The sequence below is a fragment of the Macaca fascicularis genome, chromosome 18 (assembly GCF_037993035.2).
Source record: "Macaca fascicularis isolate 582-1 chromosome 18, T2T-MFA8v1.1".
Taxonomy (NCBI): domain Eukaryota; kingdom Metazoa; phylum Chordata; class Mammalia; order Primates; family Cercopithecidae; genus Macaca; species Macaca fascicularis.
In genome coordinates, this window is record NC_088392.1 from 53,635,128 (window position 1) to 53,661,858 (window position 26,731).

General features: G+C 42.1%; 1 protein-coding gene and 2 pseudogenes across 6 annotated transcripts in view; all 3 read right to left on the minus strand.

Annotated features, from left to right (window-relative positions):
• Positions 1–4,207: 4,207 nt before the first annotated feature.
• On the minus strand, positions 4,208–5,348 carry LOC102120452 (WD repeat domain phosphoinositide-interacting protein 3 pseudogene; annotated as a pseudogene).
• The window catches only part of MOCOS (molybdenum cofactor sulfurase), a 62,260-nt gene continuing 40,728 nt past the window's right edge, over positions 5,200–26,731 (minus strand). For all 6 annotated transcript variants that reach the window (XM_074022580.1, XM_074022578.1, XM_074022582.1 and 3 more), the window contains 4 exons: positions 21,611–21,716; positions 18,519–18,657; positions 11,726–11,830; positions 5,200–10,028 (listed from right to left, as the gene is read on the minus strand). In XM_074022580.1, the coding sequence (XP_073878681.1) occupies positions 9,876–10,028; positions 11,726–11,830; positions 18,519–18,657; positions 21,611–21,716 (503 nt within the window). In that variant the 3' untranslated portion in view covers positions 5,200–9,875. The remainder of the gene's footprint in view (positions 10,029–11,725; positions 11,831–18,518; positions 18,658–21,610; positions 21,717–26,731) is intronic.
• On the minus strand, positions 13,700–13,820 carry LOC123570145 (U4 spliceosomal RNA; annotated as a pseudogene).

The window sequence follows — 26,731 nt, forward strand, 5'->3', positions numbered from 1 at the left end:
AGATTTGTACATAGAGCCAGGTGTAACTGCTAGCAGTGCAGCAATGTGTGATCCATCAAGAGCAACTTGGATATACTAAACATTTTTATCAGAATGGTAACACCAATACCATACTTCAGCATTCTGTATATGTTTACTAAGCCACATTTGTTAAACACATTGCTCAAATCTTTTATAGTTTTACTAATTTTTTGAAGGCTGTTTCTGTCAATAACTGAAAAAGATGTATTCAAATTTCCCTCTTGTGATTATAGAATTGTTTATTTCTCTTCTTAGCTCTTCCTATTATTTTTTTAACCTTAGTTTCTAGTTGGATTAGAATGTTCTTCCCATTTTGCCTTATATCTCTTGAGAGTTTGTTTTGAGGAACATGAAAATTTAGAAGTCTTTCTTACAATTTTTAAAAATTTAGGCTGAATTTGTTGTATGTTTCCTTTTTTAGTCCTAATAATGTTTGTGCTTTTCTTTGCCAGAGGTTTGTAGTAATTTTTAGGTTTTTAAATTACGTTTACTGCCCTTTTGTTCTATGTTTCATTAATTTGTTTTCTGTTAGTTTCTTCTTCCATTTTCTCAGAATTTATTTTGCTATAATTTCTCTAACTTTTTAAGATGAAGTTTTTAGGTTTCTCCTTATATAAGCATTTTAGAACACTTGTTCTTTGTATTATTTTAGCTTAATTTGCAAATTTTTATGTACGATGTTTTAATATTGGTATATCCTAAATGTTTTCTAACTTCTATGATTTTCTTTCACTTATGAGCTATTCAAAAGTGTTTTTAAAATATTTTATATATATATCCTAGTTGTTATTTTTCATTTATAATTTGATTTTGTTGTAGTCAGAGAAAGTAGTCTGTATGATACCTATTCTTTGAAATTTGCCCTAGGTCTAGGTAACGCATGGTCAATTTTCACAAATATTCCACGTAAAAATATGTATTTGCTCATTGTTTGGTTAAGGAATTTATGTGTATTCACTACATGAAGATTCCTTTACCATTTGTGTTCTTCAGCTGTATCATGGCCTTACTAAATTTTGTCTGATTTATTTATTGTTCACGGAGAGAACTTTCCCATCATAACTGTGGATTTCTCAATTTCTTCTTATAATTCAGTCATGTTTGGTTTCATTGTTGCATGGGCCTTAAGACTCTAGTATTATGCTCCTATTGGTTTAAACTGTTGTGTGTTCCTGGAGAATTTAACCCTTTATCACTATGTGGTGACTTTATCCCTAAACATGATTTTTGCTTTAAAGACAAATATTAAACAGGTAATAATTAAAATATCGGTTCTAATGTACCTATACCAGCTTTCTTTTGATTAGTATTTGCCTGGAACATCTTTTTCCATTCTTTTACTTTCATCTCTTTTGCTTCCTTGGTTTGTCTCCTTTCTGCAGCATATGGATTTTTTTATATTCAATTTAACCATAATGCTTTGAGGGGTCAAAACATACCATTAGTTGCTTACATTTGTTGATATTACTAATATACTTGGATTTATATCTTCCATATGATTATTTTTATTTCCTGTGCTTTTTCTATGATTTTTTCTCTTCCTGTCTTCTTTTGACAGGATCAAGTTTTTTTTGTTGTTGTTGTTTTGTTGTTTTTTTTTTTTTTGAGATGGAGTTTTGCTCTTGTTGCCCAGGCTGGAGTGCAATGGCACGATCTCGGCTCACCGCAACCTCCACCTCCCAGGTTCAAGCGAATCTCCTGCCTCAGCCTCCCTAGTAGCTGGGATTACAGGCATGTGCCACCACGCCCGGCTAATTTTGTATTTTTAGTAGAGACAGGGTTTCACCACGTTGGCCAGGCCAGTCTTGAACTCCTGACCTCAAGTGATCTGCCTGCCTCTGCCTCCCAAAGTGCTGGGATTACAGGGATGAGCCACCATGCCCGACAGGATCAAGTATTTTTAATTCCATTTTTGCTCAATTGATTTAGAAACTATAAACTCTGTTTCTGTTCTTTTAATGCTTCTCATAAAATGCTGACCCACTTCTTAACAAAGTATCAATTTATCATTATCATGGTTAGGAAGATCTGCTCAGAACCTGACTGTGCCAGTTTGAATCACGACTCAGCCACACCCCACTGTGTCCCTTGGGAAGTCACTTTTGGCCTCCCGAGGGCCGGTTTTCCCCTTGGGTAAAATAGTGATGATAATAATACCAAACTCACGGGGCTGTTCTGGGGAATGAGTTAATTACCTAAAAAGGCTTAAGACCATGCCATGCATAGAGTAGGCTTTTAAATTAATTGTAGTTATTCTTACTGCTGCTGTATTACTCTCACCCTCCTTCTAAGAACTTTAAAATTCTTTAGCATGACCAATGACAAAATGTTACTTTTTGATAATTTGATTCTTTTTCTTTACTCTTCAATTAGTCATTAGTGTTAATATCATTCTGTATTTTTACAATTACTCTTCTATCTATTTCTTTACTCATTATTTCTCTTTCCTTATCAGTCCTTGATTCTAAGTTCAACTTTCTTCTCCTTGAATTACAAACTTTAGAAGTTCTTTCAGAGAAGATCTATTTTGGGTAAACTATCTCAGTTTTTGAGAGTCTTGGCCGGGTTCGGTGGCTCATGCCTGTAATCCCAGCACTTTGGGAGGCGGAGGCAGGCAGATCACTTGAGGTCAGGAGTTCAAGACTGGCCTGGCCAACATGGTGAAACCCCATCTCTACCAAAATATACAGGAGTCTTGGTGCACGCCTGTAATCCCAGCTACTTGGGAGGCTGAGGTGGAAGAATTGCTTGAACCCTGGAGGTGGAGGTTGCAGTGAGCTGAGATCACACCACTGCACTCCAGCCTGAGTGACAGAGTGAGAACCTCTCTCCCTCAAAAAAAGAAAGAATCAGAAAGAAAGAAAGAAAGAAAGAAAGAAAGAAAGAAAGAAAGAAAGAAAGAAAGAAAGAAAGAAAGAAAGAAAGAAAGAAAGAAAGAAGAAAGAAAGAAAGAAAGAAAGAAAGAGAGAGAAGAAAGAAAGAAAAAAGAAAGAAAGAAAGAAAGAAAGAAAGAAAGAAAGAAGAAAAAAGAAAGAAAAGAAAAGAAAATATGTATTTTCCCCTTGTTCTTGTCTGATTGATAGCTTAGCTTCACTGAGCAGAAAACCCTAGAAGGACTGTGATTTTTCTCTCAGCACTTTGGACAGAGTCAATGTTCTGTATTCTGGTCTATTGTTGCTTTGTAGGAATTTATCTCTTTGCTGTGGCTGCGACTTCAGATTCTATCTTTGTCTTTTGGGTTTCTATGGTTGCATTACACTGTGCCTATCATGGATTTATTTTTATGTATTGTGCTCAGGACTGTGTTTCCTAAAGTTAAGAAATCACGATTTTCCTTAATTCTTAAAAATTCGAATGTTATCTTTGCCCTGTTTTCTCTATTTTCTCCCTCTGTGATTGATTTGAACAGTTAGTCCTGGTTGAGTCTCCCTCTTTTCATTCCCTTCCTTTGTCTCCTCCATGCCTTCTGGACGTCCTCTTTATATCTGTTTTCCAGATCCCTCTTCAGATGTGTCTCAGCTGAAGCTCCCAGTCCCTGAGTGTTGAAATTCAATCATTAATGTTTTATTTCAAGTTAGCTTTGATACTTTTTCAACTTGCCTAACATCATGTTCTTTTCTTATGTCTTTAATTACTTATTTAATTTCTTCATTTCAACATTTATGTTTGTTTGTTCGTTTGTTTGAGACGGAGTCTCACTCTGTTGCCCAGGCTGGGTGGCACGATCTCGGCTCACTGCAAACTCTGCCTCCCGGATTCAAGCGATTCTCCTGCATCAGCCTCCTTAGTAGCTGGGATTACAGGTGCCCGCCACCACACCTGGCTAACTTTTGTATTTTAGTAGAAACAGGGTTTCACCATGTTGGCCAGGCTGGTCTTAAACTGCTGACCTCAAGTGATCTGCTTATAATGCAAGAACTAACATTTACGCACTTGTTCATTTTCCCACTGTAGACTCAGTAAAAACGGAGTCTGTTGCAAAAACAAACTTGAATTTGTCCATCCTCTTGACCCAGTCCCCAGGTTTGTATGCAGGCCCTGTCAGTCCCAGCTGAACTAACGGGGACAGCCAGGCAGTCAGCATGGTCTGGTCAGAGCCACTGAGTGTCTGCAGTGCTTTGATGAGGATTCTCTCTTTAATACCAAAAATGGAAGTCCTTCTTAGGAAAGCAGACAACCACGTATGGTTTCAGACCAAGGCCACTGGGCAGTCCCGCCAGCCCATGATCCAAGAGTCCCATGGGGCACTGGCACCAACCCCAGGGGTCTCAGGGACAATGAGTGTTGGGTGCTGTTGCACTCATGGTTGAGGAATCACAGCTTGTCATAGATGGCTGGGATGCATTCCCTTCTAGGGTTGAATAGGAACTTGTAGTAGCCACTGTCTGCACAAATCACAGTGACTGCATTTGGCTCTGCTCCAAGGGCACAAATGCATGGAGAGCCCAAGGGAACCTGAAACTTGGAGAAACCCCTTTGGAACTAAAGGATTTTGGAAGGAAACTAGCTGACACCAAGTTGGACTGTTCATTCCTTTCTGGGTCCTCAGCTGCAAAAATGTACACTGTGCTGTGGTCACTGGATATGCAAATGAAGGACACATCTTGATTGAAGCTAATGCAGAAAACATTAGCTGCTTGAGATCCTCTTCATAGCTCCTGGGTTAAATGTCCTGATGAAGTATCAAATATTCTTATAAGCGTCCCCTTTTCGGGTGTGGTTACAATTCTTTTCCCTGCAGGTTAAGTGCAATGCAGCTCAGGATGCCCTCGGGAGTGGGAATGTCCACAGGTGGCTTCTCTGTGCTGGCCTGGTCCATGAGCTGCACATGGCCTGTGTGCCTGCCTGGCAAGGCCAGAAGAGAGTTGTTGCTATTAGGACAGAGGACACAGCAGCCTTTAGGGTTACAGGAGGTTTCAAAGATGTACAACTGATGGGAGTTCTGTGTGAGTGTGAACACCTTAATCATGGAGTCCAAAACAACCACAATTCTATCTCGCTGCAATTTCACTGCCTTGATTTCTGTAGCAAATTCTATTTCATTAACAGTCTCCTTTTTCAGTCATCTCAGATCATCACTTTGTTGGGAAGGTATTTTGGCTTTTTTCCACCAACAACTAAAGCTAAATAGTTGCAGCAAAATAACATTTCATTATGACCAACTCTTTCTCCTAGAAATTTTTGTTTCTCTTTTTCTTTTAATGGATTGGTGTTATAGACTCAGAATCCATTTTCCATCCTGCAAGCAAGGCAGCCGTGGTCCTGGCTGTAGACCAGCTGGTGTAGAGCAGCTAGTTACTGTGGGAGTTACATGGTAGGAGGATCATGGCGGCACTGCTGGCCCACCCATTCTCAGCGAGCTGGCTGGGGAGGCTGGCTGGCTGCTCCCATCGTGCAGGTGCTAAGGCCGCTCCAGGAATGGAAGTTTTATAGTATTCTCTTTATGAAGACAACTTTCTCTCAAGCCTGAGAACCACTTGCCCTGAGCAAACATGTTTGCTTTTATCATCTGGAAATTGTGAATTTGGTGGCTGTACGTTTCCCCCTTTTGAAGATACCAGCATGCTCAGATTCAAATTTTAGGTCCACCTCTGAAAAAATGCCTAGAATGGTATCACGTGACCCCACTCTGTGTATTGTATACATATTTTCCCTCCACTCAAATGTTGTTTCTCCCTATTAAGGTGTTGTTATACTCTCAATAATATATAAACCTACTACATACCCACAAAAATTAAAAAATAAAAATTTAGAGGAAAAAAGATATTGTTATAGTACTAGATATACTTTTGCAGGCCCATATTTTAAAAATGGAATAAAGGTGAGAATAACTCAAAATATAGTAGCTGTAATAAGAGAAAAAAATAGCTTGCTTTCTGCAAAAGCTAAAAGGAAAATGCAATTCATAAGTTCCAGACAACACCCCTGCTACCAACATAATGAATCTTTCAGCCTAAGTGCAGTTCCCTTCTCTCATCCACCTGCCTTTGGCTTAGTTACAAGGACAGAGATGGTACCTCAGCAGGCTGGCACCTTTTCTTGCTCAATGTTTGCTCTTAATTTTTATTTCATTTTTTAAAAAGTTTTATTTGTTTTTTTGAGATGGAGTCTCACTCCGTCACCCGGGCTGCTGTGCAGTGGCAGGATCTCCATTAACTTCAACCTCCACCTCCTAGGTTCAAGCAATTCTCCTGCCTCAGCCTCCTGAGTAGCTGGGATTACTAGTGCCATCACCATGCCTGGGTTTGTATTTTTAGTAGAAATGGGGTTTCACCATGTTGGCAAGGCTGGTCTCAAACTCCTGACCTCAAGTGATCCACCCACCTTGGCCTCCAAAAGTCCTGGGATTACAGGCATGAGCCACCACACCTGGCCTATGTTTGCTTTTTAAACAAAGAAAAGAAAATTGAGATGAATTGTTCCAAAACTTTTGAATTATCATGAATATCGTAAGTCATACAAAAAATAAAGAATAATACAACCAAAACTCATGCACCTGCCATCCTATAGCTTAAACATACTATATCACATCTGACTATTGTCTAGTCTGTCTTTCCCCAATTAGTGATGCCTCGATAGTGAGATCTATAAATGTCGGTTCTGTTTCTTTTATTTCTGAAACTCTAGAATCTGTTCAGTACATATTGAATTAAAAAAAAGCAACTGTTCACTGAAAGAGAAGGAGAAGCGGACATCTTTCAACATGAGAAAATAATCACTGCCTGTTCTTCTCCATCCACAAGGCTGAGGAGGGGATGAGGCTGACTCTCAATGGGGAGAAGTCAGCACTGCCGCCCTCCTTAAAGGATTCGTGATGCTCACCAAACTATGTGAAAGAAAACCTCTGTTCTGGCTAAAGAATGCCCAGAAAGATAAGTTGTTGTCTGTTCTCACCACATGCTTTTTTTAAAAAAGGACTTTTTGTGACTCCTGGAGGTTTGATGTTAGAATTAAATTCAAGTGACATGACACTGTCTTTGATTTTTTTATACACTTTGAGAAGCACATAAGGCTGAACTCCAGGAGATAAGAACCAAGGAGTGGACATAAAATCATAAATATTCATAAACTCTGAATATGAAGCTACTCTACAGAATACACAAAGTACATTTTTAGCTGAAACTTCATACAAGAAATTTTGAAGTTAGACACTAAAGACAAAATGCATTTAAAATTAATTTTAAATTAATAAAATACATACGTTTAATATGCAATCAATCAATGTTAAAAAAGGGCCAGCTTTAAATAAAATCAGTCTGTCAACAGATTTCGAGTATTGTCTGCTGACACTAGAGACATACTGGCACAGGGCTTGTCCCCATGGAGCTTACAATCTAGTGAAAACAGACCAATGTGAAATCAGTAATTATAAGTAGATAACCAAATAATAGTGTTGTAAAGGAGAGGATCTGCATTACAATGTCCGAAATCAAAAGCTGGGCACAGTGGCTCACATTTGTAATCCCAGAACTTTGGGAGGCTGAGGCGAGAGAATGGCTTGAGCCCAGGAATTCAAAACTAGCCTGGGCAACAAAGTGAGACGCCATCTCTACCAAAAAAAAAAAAAAAAAATTAGCTGGATGTGGTGGTGTGTGCCTGTAGTCCTAGCTACTTGGGAGGCTGAGGCAGGAAGATCACTTGAGCCAAAGAGGTCAAGGCTGCAATGATCTGTGATCACGCCACTAAACTCCAACCTGGGTGACAGAGCAACAGAGCAAGACCCTGTCTCAAAAAAACAAAAAGCCTGAAATCAACCATGAAAGTATCTACTGCAAAAGGTGACATAGATGTGGATAAGAAAAAAATATTCTTGGTGACAAAAGTGACCTTTTTTTTTTTTGAGACAGAGTCTTGCTCTGTTGTCAGGCAGGTGTGCAGTGACACGATCTCTGTTCACTGCAACCTCTGCCTCCCAGGTTCAAGCGATTCCCCTGCCTCAGCCTCCCAAGTAGCTGGGACTACAGGCGCCCGCCACCTCGCCCGGCTAATTTTTTTGTATTTTAGTAGAGACGGGGTTTCACCGTGTTAGCCAGGATGGTCTCGATCTCCTGACCTGTGATCCACCCACCTCAGCCTCCCAAAGTGCTGGGATTACAGGCATGAGCCACCGCACCTGGACAAGTGACCTAATTTTTGTAGAACATGTCTTCTTACTTGTTTTCCATCATAATTAATGTGATGTATTTGTCAGAAGGTTTTGGAAATGGGGCAATGTGCCATCTGGGAAGTTTCCCCTGCATGAAACTGGCCTGAGCAGGTGGATAAATCCATTACTTTAGGGCACTGTTCTCCTATTAGTTAGCTGATGAGGACAAGCCCACTTGCATGATGCGGCAGTGCTGAGTCTTCGAAGAGGTTGTGTTTTTAATGAACAGTTCAAAACAATAAACCCCACCCCACCCCCACTTAACTTCATTTGCCTCTTCTTTCACTGATCTCAGGAACCACTGAGTCAGAGTTGTACTTTTTACCCTTAACTCTTCACAGCACATGTGTGTGCAATCATTAGGCTCCATCTCAACAATCCTTGCAAACAGAGCACACCTCATCTTTCAAATCCCACCTCGTGCTGGGAACAACACAAAGTTCTACAAATGTGATAATGAAACAAACTGACCCTGAATCCCACAGGCTCTGAACAGATAAGTTAAGGAAGCCTGAGCCTGCTCTCCAACTGAGCAGCAGGAGAGATGGGGTGGCACAGGCTTTCAGAAGATGCAGTTGGTCATAGTGGGCAGGCATTTGGGGGAGAAGTGACTGGAAAAATACAACTATCCAGGTGGAAGATGATGAAGGGACTGGGTTCACACATGGACAGCAAGCTTCAGAAGGACACCAGCAGAATGGATGTGGAGTGGATATACTCACTCTGCATTGCTCCAGAGGACAGGGTAAGGACCTCAGGCTGGAAGTCATGAGGAAGCAGATAAGGCACATGCAAGCTCAGCACAGGGAGAAACTTCTTAGAAACTCAGTGGGATGGGTAACTTCATTAGAGATGAGCTTTCCTCACTGGACATTTTCATCTGGAGGCTGCAGGAGCAGTGGTCAAAGATGATACAGACAGGATTCCTGAATGCCAAAGTTCCTCCCTCGATGGGATTTGGAAGCTCTCAGGTGGATGGACCAACACCACCCTGTGGGCTTGTAGAGGGGAGGACGACCACCTGCATAAGCACAGCCATCACTGAGTGTAACTTTAGGCTCACGAGCCATCCTCAGTGCATCAACTCAGTGGGGGGCAAGGATGGAGGCCAGGGATGGGAAGCAAGAGGAAAGGAATTGCTGGTCTGCGCCTTTGCTCAGAATATAAATATCCTAGTAGAAACTCCCCCCAAGGAATGTGGTCACAAGTCACCCTCTGGGCCCCTGAGTATAAACCCACACCATCATGTGTGGGAGGAGGAGGGGAGGAGCACCTTCTCATACCCAGGATCACTGGGCATAGAATCCCTTCCTCACTACAAAGGGGTTGGAGAGATCCAAAGATGCTCTCTAAAGACAAAGTAACAATGTGAGAAAATGGCAAAATAGGGACCTGGAGTAAGTTCAGTCTTCCCCGTGAACTTCATTAAAAATTTCATCTGATTATACTTTAAATACCTATGGGAGCCTCACCGGATGTGGGTGCAGCATTCATTCCCAAGGCCTCAGAACTGTTCTGAGCAGAGCCAGTGCAAACGTGCAGGGTGAGAAGTCAAAGGCAGAAGGAAGCAGGTGAGAGCATTCCCTGCCTCTAAAGAAAGAGCTCTCCTTATTCCAAATATCAAGTTCTACTGAACCAAGTTGCAGATCTTAACAATAATAGAGATCACTGTAAAAGAGAAACTTTAATGTGTGCTAATTTTTTTTTTTTAGGAGGTAACATCCTGGTGTTTCTCAGATGCAGGTAAATCATGACCTTCCACATTCTGTTTCAACACAGGGAGCACCTGAGTTCCTACAGACAGGAAACATGGAGAGGATAAATCCAATGATGTATGCATCAGGTACATGCCAAAGTTGACCTGCGAACAAAACAGCAACAATAACAAAAGAGGCTAGATTATTTTAGCAGTTAAAATAACTTTGTCAATATTAATGTTTAATTAAAATCAAGTCAGATCTTTAAAGACATATACTGAGACTTGATAAGTCTTATCTGTTACATAGTAGAATGCAGTGGGACATTAAAAGAATCCTAACTTTAGACCCCAAAGATTCTCATCCTAAGGTGTCCTTTCCCTGTGGTCTCCCCATACCTCTTTCTTGCTGGCCACATCTCTGTCCCACATGCCCAGAACTTCCTGCAGAAGGACCTTCTTCCTACTCTCAGCTCGTGACCATCACCAGGCCCATTTCCTGTTTGCTGCCTGATATAAAAGGCTTTTGGGAAGACAGTGGCAAAACTCTGCATTTTCCTTGAGAAAGAATGATATGAGTTCATTTTATCAAATTCTCCTGAATAAGGATGGAAGGTCCAAAATGAAGAGTAGGTAAGTCTGTTCAGTGTTAACCATCAATGCAAGTGAGCCACTCAGGACCCTTTGGAGGACCTGACGTGCTCTCCGATCTGTTAGTTCCTGTGATAACATCTGTTGGACACCCTCACGTTCCAGGCCCCAGGCTAGGCTATTGGGCAATTCCTTATGACTTGTGCAAATGTGGGTGAAGGGTGCAGCCTCTGCACTGTCACTGCAACTGTTCTGTAAATCTAAGATTATTTCAAAATTTAAAAATAAAAGGTTCATGCACATGAAAACTGCAGTGATGGTAAGAAACACTATTTTCATGGACCTTAGTATTATATTTGTGCCTTCTTCTTTCTTCTCCTGGCAACCTGCATGGTGCAGGCTCAAGGTACCCACCCAGAAGACACAGCCTGCATTGACAGACATGCTGCTGTAACAGTCAAATGCACTACTCTGCAGGCCATTTCTATCCCATATTGGTAAGAAAACTTACATAAATCAAATCTCTATACTGTGAAACAAAACCCTGGCTTTGAAGAAACACAGGAAACAATGTAACACATTTTACCATGAATTAACTTGCCAGCTTATTATTGGAAGTAGATATAGTGTTTGCATTATTTCTGTTAATTTTCAAGAATCGCTCTATGTAGCCTGACTGCTTTACTTGGCTTCCTGGAATTCTTTGTAAACAAAAAGTCCTAAGAGAAAGTATAAGCCTGAAAATAAATCTTTCTAAAGAATCAACACATTGGAAGTTCAGTTTTTATAATCTGGAATGCATAACACTTTGTTGTTTTAACCCTCAAGAAAATGAATTTCCAGGCTTAATGAATGCATTTCCAGTTTAATGAAATGTACTGACTCGTTCTATGCAGCTACCCTATTCACAGTAAGGCACTTTACTCTTCATGAGCTCTCTGTGGTAAAGAAACTAATGATCAAGACAATAGAATTACTTTACTTGGTGTTTTTTTGTTTTTGTTTTTGTTTTTTTGTACTCCATATCTCTTCAACAAGATTGGAAAGAATAAAAACACATGTAGTAAAATAAAAAATAAGTGAGAACTTGGATGGAAAGGAAAAATAAAATGAAACTACAAACAAGGATAGGTTAATGGCAGCCCAACAGCTTTGGGTGGGCAGCAAATCCCCCATTTAAAAAAAATAACTCTGCATTATTATGAACATAGTTCTGGTATTCATAACACGAGGATTGGAAACCAGGTGTCACATTTTGCAATCACGCTTACCTTTGTTTCACGACTCTCAGAAAGTTTTTGGAAAACGTGCTGGTTTCGTTGCCCAGTTTGCTGGTCGATGCAAATCATCTGGCATCTGTGACAAGGCCCCAAAACCTGGCAGGTGAGAAGGAAAACACAGCATTGCCACAAAAGTGACCAGAGCCTTGCACCTCAGAGGCAGGAAGCACGCAGAAATGCCCGGTCCCCTAATTACGGAGAGCCAGAATGCAGCACCTGTTCACCATCTCTGCTGGGGAAGCATCTGCCTTTGTTTGTCAGCTAAAAGACCACTGCTTAAGGGCTTTGCAGAGAAAGAAAAGAGGGGCTGAGAATCTTGAGTGTTCTCAGGAAATGTTGAACAATGGATTTGAGGAAGAAAAGCACTCACTGACTGAGAAGACAAATTGGAAAAAGAGAAAAGTCACAGGAAGCCGGGCACAGTGGCTCACACCTGTAATCCCAACACTTCAAGAGGTGGAGGCAGACCGATCACTTGAGGCCAGGAGTTCAGGACAAGCCTGGCCAACATGGCATAATGCTGTCCCTACTAAAAATACAAAAATTACTCAGAGTGGTGATGCATACCTGTAATCCCAGCTACTCAGGAGGCTGAGGAAGGAGAATCACTTGAACCCGGGAGGCAGAGGTGGCAGTGAACCAAGATCATACCACTGCATTCCAGCCTGGGCAACAGAGCAAGAAAGAAGAAGAAAGAAGAAAGAAGAAGAGGAGGAGGAGGAGGAGGAGGAGGAGGAGGAGGAGGAGGACGCAGAGCCAGTGCTGGCCCCTGTGAGAAGGTCATCAGAGAGAACTTTCATGTGTCAATGCCCTCTGACCCAGCAACTTCATGTCTAGGAATCCAACCTAAGAAAGGAATCAGAAGCCCAACCACAGTCGTATACAAAGATTTATCCTCACATTATTCAAAATAGGAAAACCTTGTTAACATCATAAACTTGTTAACATCATATAGTGGAGAGAAATGATTAAGTAAATCATGCTACACATATATGATGTATATGGCACAGGCATTAAAATTGTATCATGCAGGTATTAAAAGGAGTCTATAAAAATCTTTAAATAAAATGGGGATATGTTTTTATAACTGTAATAAGTAGGAAAAAAATTATTTTAATATACATATCTGTATGCATATATATATACACACATATATATACACATATGTACCCAGACCTACATGCCACACATACACAATACTTAAAGCGCATTGCTACAGTTTCTTAACACAGGTCATACTGTCTGGTGGAGCTTAAAATCCCCCATAATATAAACATAAGAAAGTATGCAGCTCAGCAATACTGAGACTTCTTTTACTGCACATGTAAAAAGTGCAAAGGTACTTGATTTTCTTATAACCATTTTCTCCTCAGCTCACTCATGGGCAAAGACAAATTATGCCTGAAATTAGAAACACTCACCTAATCTGGATGTGTCTTGGCCTGTTCCTGTTACTGGTGTGAAAGTTGCAGATACCAGGATGAAATCACTCATCAGACCCAAAGAAATTGGAGCCAGGACGGCACGAAGGCGGGGAGTTCATGCTTGCATTTCTGAGATAACAACTGTCAAGGACTTTCTAAAATAATCCCACAAGAAATTCCTCCATGTCCTTCATGCATCTCATGCTTTTCAGGATCCATGTCTTGCATGTATGCACATAGTTCTAGACTGGGTTTATCACTAGACATTCTTTAGGACTGCAGTTCAGATAAGACGTTCTTGAAGGAACATTTGCCTAGTAACAGCGTCTCCACCAATGAACTGATGCCAATTCTGACTTTGAGCCTCAGGAACCAATAAATTATGTTTTCAAGCAACTTGTATGAACTTATTTTTGCCCATGAAAGCTTTCCCTTACTCTCTCCTCTTCAGGTGCACCTGTGGCTTGCCATAGCTATGCATCCTAGTTTATAATCCTTTTTGCTTACTCCTGAATACATTCATCACCTTAGGAGATTATTTTCTCTGGTGTGTTTTTTAAAATTTATCTTGTTTTTGTTTTTAATTGGGAAAAGTTTTCAATTAGCAATAATCACACCTCAGATAAACCTCATTGGCTCTGATACTGGCACTGTACAAAGGTCTAATTTTTTTTTTCAGGTTGATGCTCACATTCTGGCACTGGGTACCAAACCAGTGGAAATATAGGCTCCCTGTGGTACCAAAGTCAAGATTCCCAAGCCACATAAGCACCCAGAATATGCTGGAAAGGAGCTCTACCAAGGACTTGGCAAACCTGTGACCTCTCCAGATCTCATTTCCTTGTCTAGATCCTGGGCTGTATTTGGTGAGAACTATAACAGAGATACAGGGACTCAAGCCCAGGCCTGGCACTTGATCGTGCTCAAGAGTGGAAACTATCACTATTATATACAAGGATCCCTGCAGTGGAACGGGGCTTTTGTAACACCACAAAGCCGTGCCCTCGAGGAGCCAGTGTGGCTCTTCGTTTCCTGCACCCTCTTACCTCTTCGCCTAGAAAACAGCTGATGCATAGGCCCATCTCCTGCAGAAAGGAGGCCAGGGCCCTGAAGTTCACACCAGCCCCAGCTCTAGCAGCCACCCGACAGGCAACACCTTCTGTAAAAATCCTGTCACTTCAATGAAAGACCCTCTTAGAACAGGTTCTCAAACTAGCAGAAGAAAGGGCATTTTCCAGACACTATTTTCTTTTACTTTTTTTTTATTTTTGAGATGGAGTTTCACTGTTGTCGCCCAGACTAGAGTTTCGCTCTTGTCACCCAGGCAGTTCCCTACAACCTCCACCTCCCGTGTTCTAGCAATTCTCCTACCTCAGCCTCCTGAGTAAGTGGGATTACAGGTGCCAGTCACCACACCCGCCTGATTTTCATATTTTTAGTAAAGACAGAGTTTCACCATGTTGGTCAGGCTGGTGTCAAACTCCTGACCTCAGGTGGTCTGCCCATCTCAGTCTCCCAAAGTGCTGGGATTATAGGCATGAGCCACGGCACCCAGCTACAAACACTATTTTCAAACACCAATGCAAAGAAAACAATTTCTTAAAACATCATCATTTTAAAGTTTCTTTTCTGGTATTCTTAGCAACTAGTATTTTAAAGACTTGTTTACTCGCATATATATTCATTAAAAAACAAGTCAAACAATACAGAAGCTTGAAGAATTAAAAGAGAAAGCACTCAGCAGCAGTGGTCCCCTTCTCCCCATCCATAGAGGCAGGTGCTGCTCATGTGGCTACAGACCATCCCAGGACATCCCAGATTGTCCCAAGCCATCCCAGACCATCCCAGACTGTGGCATGTAACTGCACACAACTGTGTATGTATGTGCACCTGTGTAAACAGATTTGCTGGGATCTCAGAACCCACTTGGGTTTCTTTTTCAATCTTTTCAATTGAAAAATTCTTTTTCAATTTCTTTTTCTCTGAAATATGTAAGGACATCCTTCCACATCAGGACATGGAGAGCCACTTCATCCTTGCATTTTGCAATTTTCACAATGGATGGCCTGGCATTCCATGGGTTGAAACACCTAGTTCTTCTCCTTTGAAGCCATGTGAATAGTTTCTAATGCTTTCCTGTGATCAATAATTTTGCAATAAAGGCCTAATTCACATAACTCTCTTTCCTGTTTTTTTTTTTTTTTTTTTTTTTGTAGTATCAATCTCCCAAAATGAAATTACAAGGCAAACAGGAATAAAAAAATATTTATGACTTGACAATACCCAGTAAAAAATTGTTTTCCAAAAAAAAGAAAATTTTGTTTTCCAAAAGAGATGTACTAGTTTCACTGTAATTGCTTCAGCACTGAGTATTATCATCAACAAACATCTTTTGAGCATTTGCTTTTTTTTTTTTTTTTTTTTTTTTTTGGAGACAGGGTCTTACTCTGTCACCCAGGCTGGAGGGCAGTGGCTTCATCATAGCTCACTGCAGCCTTCATTTCCCAGGCTCAAGCAATCCTCCCACCTCAGCCTCCTGAGTAGCTGAGACCACAGGAACGTACCACCATGCCCGGCTAATTTTTTTTATTCAGTAGAGATGAGGTCTTGCTATTTTGCTCAGGCTGGTCTCAAACTTGTGAGCTCAAGTGATCCTCCTTCCTTGGCCTCCTAAAGCACTGGGATTTCAGGCGTGAGCCACTGTGCCCAGCCAAGCATTTACTTTCTTGAAAGGTACAGTAGTGCCAGGCATGGTGGCCCATGCCTATAATCCCAATACTGGGAGGCTGAGGCCAGCGGGTCACTTGAACCCAGGAGGTTTAAACTAGTCTGGCCAACATGGTGAAATCCTGTCTCTACCAAAAATAAAAAATTTAGCCAGGTGTGGTGGCACACACCTGTAGTCCTAGCTACTCAGGAGGCTGAGGCAGGAGGATTGCTTGAACCTAGGAGGCAGAGGTTGCAATGAGCCAAGATTGCACCACTGTACTCTACCCTGGACAACAGAGTAAGACCCTGTTTCAAAAAAAAAAAAAAGAGAAAAGAAAGGTGCAGTATTAACCATATCTTATGCTCTTCAATGCTTGCACTGGACTAATGTGTATAGGTATTATTGATTGACTGATTGACTGACTGACAGGATCTTGCTCTGAGACCCAGGCTAGAGTACAGTGGGGCAATCTTGACTCACTACAGGCTTGAGCTTCTGGGCTTAAGCAATCCTCCCACCTCAAGGAGCTGAGACCACAGCTGCACAACACCACGCCTGGCTAATTTTTCTTTTGTGTGTGTGTGTGTAGAGACGGAGTCTTGCTATGCTGCCCAGGTTGGTAAAAGTATTTTTATACTTTTTTAGTACTTGTATTAGCATTTCTATGGGATAGATTTCTACAAGTGAAATTATTGAGTCAAAGGGCATGCATATTTTGATTTTTACTAGTTGCGGTCTGTTAAGAAAGGCGACCTAAAGAAAGCAAAGCCTGCTAAGTCATCTCAGGAAGGTTCCTTAAAGAGTCTTCCTTGTATTTATGTCTCCAGATATCTGGAGAGGCACAGGTGCTACTGTTGCCAGATAAGTTTCTGAGAGTAATCTCAGTCTAGTTCTAGTTCTCTTCCCTTTTCTCTTTCTTTTTCTTTTCTTCCTTTCTTCCTCCCTCTCACTCTCCACCTATCAGATAATATATATTCAGTGTCTATTTTATGCCCAGCAGGATGTGAAACAGTAGGCATTTTTTAAAACATGGCAGAGACACAGGGATAGAAAATAGGGAAGAGTAAGTAAGGATGGAGGGATGAGGGAAATGGCAGGAGGCTAATGCCAGAGATGGGCTTGTGGGAGAGAATGTAGGAGATAATATAGATTGCTTGTCAAGGGGGAGCGACTGCCAGGGTAAGAGGAAGTCTAGGGAGTTAAAAACATCATTGGGACATTTTGTTGTGCCATGAAATTTATTTCCTATATCCCAGACCTCTAAAATTCTTTAATAAAGACTCAAATGACTGTTTACTGCTTTCCTAGATGTTAGAGTAGTGTTCCTTCTGAGTGCACAGCCTGAATACAAGGTAGCTCGTTATAGTCAGTTTATACCAGTGGCTAATTACACTACTATAGGTTGAGTACTCCTTATCCAAAATGCTTGGAACCAGAAGCATCTTGAGATTTTTTTTTTTTAATTTTGGAATATTTGCATTATATATCTCTGGTATACTTACCAGTTGAGCATCCCTAATTCGAAAATCTGAAATCCAGAATGCTCCAATTGTCATACCCTTTGAATGTCATGTCAGTGCTCAAAAAGTTTTACATTTTAGATCATTTCAGATTTCAGATTTTTGGATTAGGGATGCCCAGCCTGTATTACAAAAATAATTTCAGCCCCCACTAAAGAACAGAGCACATTCTCTGGTATTAGATATTCCTTATCTCTCCTGTCCATTTCTTCCCTCAACAATTACTGATTGAGCACTGACCCTGGGCCAGTGTCGTTCAAGGACCTAGAGGTACAGCAGGGAATAAAACAGACTTGGTCTCACCCTCCTACACACTGCAGGAATAAGCAGAACGTGACCCTGCGGCAGTTCAGGGGCATCCTTTCCAAGAAGGTGACATCTGACCTGAGACATTTGGACAACATGACAAGCAGAAGGGATGGTAAGGGCTAAGGCAGGAAGGGTGGCTGTTTAGGGAACAGAGAAAAGGTCACTGTGACAGAGGCAGAGAGGGAAGGGGTAATAAGCTCAGAGACAGTGGCAGCGTGGGATCTCATGGAGCCTTGTCAATCATGTGAGGAGCACAGACTTTTGCCTAAGACCTTTCTCCTCTTTCTCATATCTTTGAGTCCCATAACAAAGGTTTGGGAGTCCAAAGCTGGTGGCTTTGCCTCTGACAATCTCCTTCCCAGCCACCAGCAAAGGCAGAAAAAGGTGAAGCGTGTGGAGGAGGGGGTGGCCATGGGCACAGAGGCACCGCCAGGCTTCTGGGCCTCCCTCCACAAGCTCCAGACTGCCACACAGTCCAACAAGTTTCAGGAGGATGACAGTCTCATGACACGAGCATTACAAAAAACCAGAGTTTAAGCCTAGACATAACGACAGCATGGAGGCAGCACCGAGCCCTCTGATGGGACACACCTTCTGTGCCTTGTGTGAAAGTGACCACTGCCATCCTCTTGGGGAATAAAGGATGGATTATTCCATGGGGTGTCTCAGAAGGCTGAGCTGACATAACCTCCCACCAAGATTTTGTAGTTAAGAGACAAGGACAGGGAGGGAGTCCCACCTGCAGCTCTCCAGGTCTGGGATTGAGGTCAATCTTCATTGACAACCCTGGAGGAAGGATAATAGAACTTCCCCAAACTTACCTGGAAATGCAAACAGCCAATTGAAATCTCATCCCATTTCTCTTCTTCAAAAGCCCTTTTTCCATTGATAATAATATTGGCACGAAAACGCAAGCTGAGATCCTTCACTGAGAACAATTCCTGCTTTCCATTCTCATTGCTGTTTAAGGCAACCAAAAAGAGTAAGTCGGGGGAGGGTGGCAGATAATCACACCACTGTAATAATTCATCATGCCTGCCATGCAACACCTAACTTCATCAGCTCTACTGTGGCCTGTGCCCTGAATAATCAGAACAGACTTTTACCATGAGTGCAAGGCCAAGAGACACACATCTGCTAAACAGGCATCAGGGCCTCCCCTGGGATATGGTCCCATCTCTAGTGAGAGGCCCACAAGAGCCAGGCAAAGGGTGAGCAGATCTTAGCTGAAGAGATGAAGGACTTTGGAAATCAGAAGAACAGAGCTCCAGTGAAGAAGGAACTTCTGAGAACATACCAGTTCTATAAGGTGGGGCGGCATAAGGCATTTAAAGACCTGTCAACAGGCTTAATGATCAAAGACCTAAAAAGCACTGAGCTCTCACTCCCTTCCCCCCTCCCTTCTTTTCACAGGTGTTGAGATCTCACCCCTTTTCTCAGGTATTAAAACATTATAAATAAAGAGGACAGTATTTCCTAATTTCCATTCTAGTTGCAGTTTTAACTAACATCTGCTATTTTTCTAATTCCTTTTTTTTTTTTTTTAAATGAGACAAGGTCTTGCTCTGTCACCCAGACTGGAGTGCAGTGGCACAATCTCAGCTCATTGCAGCCTTGACCAGGATCCCAGGCTCAAATAATTCTCCTGCCTCAGCCTCCCAAGTAGGTGGGACTACACACATGTGCCACTATGCCCAGCTAACTTATTTTTATTTTTTTTAGAGATGGGGTCTCACTATATTGCCCAGGCTGGGTTTGAACTCCTGGGCTCAAGTGATCCTCCCAACTCAGCCTCTCAAAGTGCTGGGATTACAGGTGTGAGCCACTGTGCCTGGCCTATTTTTGTAACTCTTGTTTATTTTTGTAATTTTTATTGTCATAAGTTTCCCCAAAAAAATGGCCCTCTGCACCCCCCACCCCCTCCCAGAAGAATGCACAGAAAATACATCTTAAAACTTCTCTGCCAAAAGAACACATTCTGTATGATCCCACCATATTAAGTTGAAGAACAGGTGAAACTAGCTATGCTGAAAGAAGTCGGAATAGTGGTGACCTTCAGTGAGGTTGACTGGGATGGGGTACAAGGGAGGTTTCTGGAGTACATTCTTAGCTTGATCTAGGTAGTGGCAGGTGATGGTAAAGTCCCAAAATACTTAATGTGTTTATCAGCAGATACTTTGCCTCATTCACCAGAAAAAGGGTAGCTGTTGTACCAGGAGATTGATCTGAAAATGATGGCGCATGGGTGTATACATCTGTAAAACTTTATTTAACTGTGTATTGATGATTTTTGTACTTTTTTGTGCTTCAGTAAATTTTTAATTGATTAAGTTGGTGCGGGGTAAATCCTCAGGCATGGTTAGAGTATGCCCCAGAGACAGAATTGAAAGATTATGGGATTGGGAAGGAGGAGTCCCAAGGTTATATCCCAATCCCCTTTGAATGGCAAACAATGTATGAAAAGCCAGAGACCAGGATACCTGAGTCTGGTTTTGCCACTTACTAAGGGCAACTCCCACAACCTATGAGGACTACGGTTTCCTCTTCTGCAACAAAAGGGTTAGCACTTTTCCAGTCCTGAAATCCTTTGATTCTGGATCAACTCTCTGGGTTATAAACCCTCAGTTTGGGCTTCGTAAAAGGGCATGTTTTATGTCCAAAAGCTATCATGGTTAACATGTTCATGATAGTCTCTCAAATTTGCAAATAACACACAGAGAAATACCTAGCAGGGGACCCTTGCTCTGCTCTTGAACCACCTGCCCAGCAGGCCCGCCCTGCTAGAAACTAGATGGTAGGGAATGTGGGCCCTCCTGGTAGGAACTGGGGTTGCAGCAAGCCTGTCCCCACCTCCTGTCTTCCTACACCAAGAACCCCAAAAAACTGCATACCTACTTTTTCCAGGACTCTGGATGCCTGAGGAAAAGGGTCCCTCAGTGCCAGGAGAACTCAGTGAATACCCAGAGAACATGCGACTGCATCATACTTTTGCTCCCAAAGACAGCAAGCTGGGCCACAGTATGAGAATGATGTTGTATGTTTTCAACAACGGCTAGAAACAAGAATGACTACAAATAGCCCACCCTGCAGAGGTGGAGGAGGTGGCCTTAGTCAGCTTTATTAAGCTGTATTTTTATGTCTTTGCAAATATATATGTGTGTGTACTTGACCACGTGGCACATGACAGTCACAGCGCGGTTAGGGGTGAGCCACTAACACAACACTCATCTCTGGCCTGTGGACCAGGAATGAGGAGACCGTCCCAGTCATCCTGTGGCATGAGAGCTGGGTGATCTTTCCTCATTGCCTGGCTACGTTGGAACTTCAGTTTGCTCTAATGAACAACGAGAGGGTTGGCCCAACCATGACCCTTTCTGGAGCTGACCTCTTAACACTGTTAGGGTCCTTGGGAAGGCATCAGGTGGGAGTGGGCAGGGAGGGGTGCTGGTTCCATCTGTGGCACATCTTTCAAGTAAAGCGTGCCTGCAGTTACAACTTTAAAAGGTTTCATAACCACTCTTTTTTAGCCTTTAAAATGACTGTGTGAAGTAGGGCAGAGATCCTCGGGGACAGGAGACAGTGGGAGGGTGGACAATAAAAGTTGGCCAAATGGTGGCAGTTCAATTAAAACAAACATTACAAAATTGAATGATTAAACAGTGAGAGCTAGGGATTCTCCATTAATCATCTTGAGGATATCAAAAATGCTCTTTGTAAGATAAAAGATAACCCTCTATAAAGATGAATGGAAGCTGGATGAAAGGTCCTGCTTACTTCTCAGGGCCTCAGTTTCTCATCTGTAAATGAAGCCGGGCTGAACTCTCAGATCTCTCCTCCCCAGGGGGGGGCCAGGCCCTGCTCCCAGTGGCAAATGGTTATGCTTGTCTGCTAGTCCCGAGGTATGAGGTCTTACCTAGTGTTTAGTTGCTGGTGAAGTTCCAAAATACTTGATGTGTTGATCAGCAGATACTGTGCCTCGTTCACCAGAGAAAGGGTGGCCATTGTACCAGGAAGTTGATCTGAAAATGATGGAGTATTTAAGAGAAGAGTTGCTTTCTCAGAATGCCAGTGAATCATGTTTCCATAGACTTGTATTTTTTTTAAAAGGTAGAGACTATTTCTACAAGGGAAAAAAAGTGACGCCCTGGCAATAATAAAAATATCCTAAGTATGGTGCATATGTCTCAATAAAGAGGGAAAAGGAGATCCCAGAATACTCTGTTTAAAATAACCTGGAGAAAATAACAATAAGGGCTGGGCACAGTGGCTCAGCTCTTTGGGAGGCTGAGGTGGGAGGATTACATGAAGCCAGGAGTTCGACACCATCCTGGCCAACAAGGTGAAACCCTGTCTCTACTAAAAATACAAAAATTAGCCAGGCGTGGTGGTACACACCTGTAATCCCTACTACTTGGGAAGCTGAGGCAGGAGAATCGCTTGAACCCATGAGGCGGAGGTTTCAGTGAGCCGAGGTCACACCGCACACTGCACTCTAGCCTGGGTGACACAGCAAGACTCTGCCACAAAAATATTTAGAAAATTTAAAAAATAAAACAAAAAATGCTGAGATGAAATTGTTCCAGCAAATTAGACTTGGAGGCAAGACTTGGAGGAGGAGGGGTGATGGTAGGTGCGTCCTTCCCCAGGATAGGACGGAGCAAGGCAGAGAGCCTTGGTGAGGGCAAAAGGCCCAGGGAGAGCTTCTGAATCTAATCAGGGAAAAGCTGTTTGCCCTTGGGCAAGTGCCAGATATTGACTTTCGAAATAGATAGTAGATGTTTAAAAACTACTAAAAGGGAAGGCCAGGTGTGGTGGCTCAGGCCTGTAATCCCAGCACTTTGGGAGGCCGAGGCGGGCAGATCACCTGAGGTCGGGAATTTGAGACCAGCCTGACCGACATGAAGAAACCTCGTCTCTAGTAAAAATACAAAATTAGCTGGACGCGGTGGCACATGCCTTTAATCTTAGCTACTCAGGAGGCTGAGGTAGGAGGATCTCTTGAACTTGGGAGACAAAGGTTGCAGTGAGCTGAGATTACGCCATTGCACTCCAGCCTGAACAACAAGAGTGAAACTCCATCTCAGCAACAACGGCGAAACTCTGTCTTAAAAAAAAAAAAAAAAAAAAAAAAAAAACTACTAAAAGGGGGACGAAACTATTGAAAGAAAATATTAAGTGTATTCAGAATAGCTGGCACCCTATCACCCAGCTGCCATCTCCCTTTGGCAGGCCCAGCATCACTATCATTATAGATGAAAAGGTTTGCCTGGGCCAGGGCCTACTGAGCTGTCTCCAAATCAGGTGTGTGGACCCCAGAGTAGATGCAAACGGATACTTTTGAGAGAATTACCCTCCAGATCTGCCACTTGCATATATGCTCTTTGCTAAAATGGCTCTGCCAGAGAAGGGAGGTGTAATCCCAGCGCTGTCCACAAAGACCCTTCCTCTTTCACAGAGGAAAGGCCAAGGTCTCCTAAGGCACACTCCCTCAGGGACCAACAACCTCCAGGGTAGAAGACAAAAGCCCCAGTTGAAACCCTGGAGTCTGAGCTGAGAAAATAAAAGGCTCTAAAGCCTGTGTGAATGATCCTCCGGTAGGCCAGATGGATTCCAATTATTTGCTGTCCACAAAACCGCAGGACCTAATTAAGTTGTCAAGTGACAGATGATGAAAGGCATTTCAATCTTAGAGACCAGTGCTTCGGTCACATACTTCAGAAGAAATGTTTGAGTGACAGTGCACTAACGAAACCCCTTTTCGTAGCCCTTTATTTAAGCTTCTCAGAAGAGACCCGAGGCTGAACACCAGCTATTCTGGCCATGAGTGACAGTCATTCATAGGAGTGGGAACCAATGGCAGGGTGCCCAGCCACCTCATTAAGAGACTTACTTTTGCTAATTTTTTTCTTATGTTTAATAATTATTTTTCAAAATTTATAATATCCTTAGGTTGCTTTGATCAACTATGTACTACTAAAAATTACGGGCTGGGTGCAGAGGCTCATGCCTGTAGTCCCAGCACTTTGGGAGGCCAAGGTGGGAGGATTACTTGAGCTCAAAAGTTTGAGACCAGCCTGGGCAACATGGGAGAAACCTCATCTCTATTAAAAAAAAAAAAAAAAAAAAAATTAAAAAAAAAACTCAATCCAGAAGAAATTTTCTAGCACTTAAACTCTCACAATCACAGTAAACTTTAAAAAATGTTTATCCATGTCAATTTATATACACATTTTAATTTCACAGAAGTATGATAGGGTAGTAGTCAATAAAAGATTTCCAAGTACAGAATATATAACACTAAGATCAAATTCTGTTGAGGACATGGAAAGGAAATACAAGTTGAAGAAGGAAAGGGAAAGAAATAAAAGACTGACCACTAAAAGATAGTTCATTTATATATATATATAATATATATGAAAAGGAAAGAAAGAAAACTGACCATTAAAGGACAGTTTGTTCTCTCTCTCTCTCTCTCTCTTTCTATATATATTTATACACACACACACACACACACACACACACACACACACAATGTATTTTGTAATGAATACTCATGAGATTCAAATTGCTATGGTTTAAAAAAATGCTACAGTATTGAGATTCTATTGGCTATGTTGAAAAGAATAATGTACAAGTTTAAATTTAAAATGACAATGTTTACAATATGCTGGAAATCATATCCTTTGTAGCTGTTTAAACTATTTTCAAAATTTAGATGACAATGTAAAAATGTATGAATGAGGAATCTAGTTTTTAAAAATCCTTCTAAAGTATACCAACTCAAAAAAACTGTTTCAAGACCAGTGACTGAGACTGCCAGAGAACATGGCACCCTAAGGGGCATCCTCTAAGTATAAGTAGTCACAAGCTGACACTCCCTGATTCTGCATCGTGCAGGGAGCAGGAAGACAAGCTTTCTTCTTTCCTCTGCACCCACCACCTTCGTTCCACCAAGGCCCCATCTCCCACCAGGACAGTCCTGGCTGCCGCCCACCTGTGCCTTTACTGCCTGAGTTTCCCACTCAATGCAGCCCCCTCGCCAAGTCAGGGCTGACTTTCTAACATAAGCAGTGTTATGAAGCTTCTCAGCTTAGAATCCTCCGGTGAGTCCCGCAGCCACAGATAAAGTACTACTGACTCCTAAGTAGCACACTCGCCCCTTCTTCCCATCTGTCCCCTATCACTCCCCTGCTCACATCTGACCCTCTAAACCCTTCTCTGAGCCCATGAATGCCAAGCCCTGCCACACTGCTCCCCGGTAACCAACCCGCCTCTGTCTGCTTGAAAAACTCCTACTCTCCTTTTAAGACGCAGCTCCAAACTCACCTCCTCCCTGAAGCCCTCTGTGACTCATTCCAGGTGTAGAGGATTCTGCCCTTTATGTAAACCTTTATTACATCTCTTACATTGTAGTATCGCTGTCTGCTGGTGATTGATCTCACCTACTGAGACCCCAAAGGACCAGGACTAAGGCTTAATGATCTCAGCCAACCTCCTGAAAACCCAGCAAATCCCAGGTAGGCCATGGGTGCTATGAATAATTGGCACTTAGAGATTTCACTGCTGCTCTCTTCTCCAGATAATTTACAAGGGTGGCATGCAGGTCCTGACAAACCCCACTCCTTTCATGTCTCTACCCCTGGAAATGCCTATTTCTCTCTCCCCTTTCATCATGTCTCTAAGCTTATCCATAGCCCAAACACCACCATCGACCTTCAATAAAATGAGTATAAATCTATTCCCCTTTTCTATCACACAGCAACTCAAATTCTTAACAGCTTATGGCATGAAAAATCATCAGAACTTTAAAAAGTCTAAGTATATTACATCCTTTGACTCCTCTCTATAGCATACACTTTTAGGGATTTATAGGTTAAACTATGGAGAGCTGCCTTAGACCCAGTTTTCAGTCCATATATGGTCAAATGCTATTAGTTTGGTTTATTTATTTTATGTTTTAGAAACATAAAACATAAAATATTACTGTCGGCCAGGCTGGAGTGCAGTGGTGTGATGATAATTCACTGCAGCCTCGAATTCCTGGGTTCAAAAGATCCTCCCATCTTAGTCTCCCAAGCAGCTAGGACTACAGGTGCCTGCCACCATACCTAGTAATTTTTTAATTCTTTTTGAGACAGAGTCTCACTTTGTTACCCAGGTTGGAGTACAGTGGTGTGATCTCAACTCACTGCAACCTCCACCTCCCAGCCTCAAATGATCCTCCCACCTCAGTCTCCCAAGTAGCTGGGACTATAGGCATGCACCACCATTCCTGGCTAGTATTTGTATTTTTTGAAGAGATGGGGTTTCATAATTTTTGTATCTTATTTTGCGGATACAGGGTCTTGCTATGTTGCCCAGGCTGGTCTTGAACTCCTGGGCTTAACAAATCCTCCCTCCTGGCCTCCCAAAGTGCTGGGATTACAGGTGTGAGCTACCACGCCCAAACTCTAAATGCTATTTCGATTACAAACTAGTTCCTCTGGGAACTGATCACTAGGCCAGGTAATACATGAACAAACTGGTAATCATTCATTCATTCGTCTAGCCATTTATGGAGCAACTATACGCCAGGTGCTATTTTAAGCATGGGGGGACAGCACTGAAGAAAACAAGCAACAATCCCTATCCTCATAGAGCTTACATCTTCTAAAAGGAAAACAGAACAAACTAAGTGAGCAAAATATATAGTCAGAAAGATGTGGGGAAAAAAAGTGCCACCGAGAAAAATGAGGCAGGGAAGGTTGCTACATTGCTGCAGATTCAGGTACAGGGTGCTGTTCTGAAGAGGGTTGCCAACCAGTCTTCCCTAAGGAGGTGACATTTGAGCAGACACAGGAGAATGATCTTTTCTGCACATCTGGGACTGTTAACTTTAAAAGTACTTTCATCTCTACTGCCTCACTTCATTCTAACAATGGTTTATGGTGGGAAAAATTGCCGAAACTTATAAAAGTCTGAGGAGCTGAGGTCTATAGAAGTTGAAGCACCATGGGGTTCAAGGATTTACCAAGGTCACACCATTGTTTGGTGT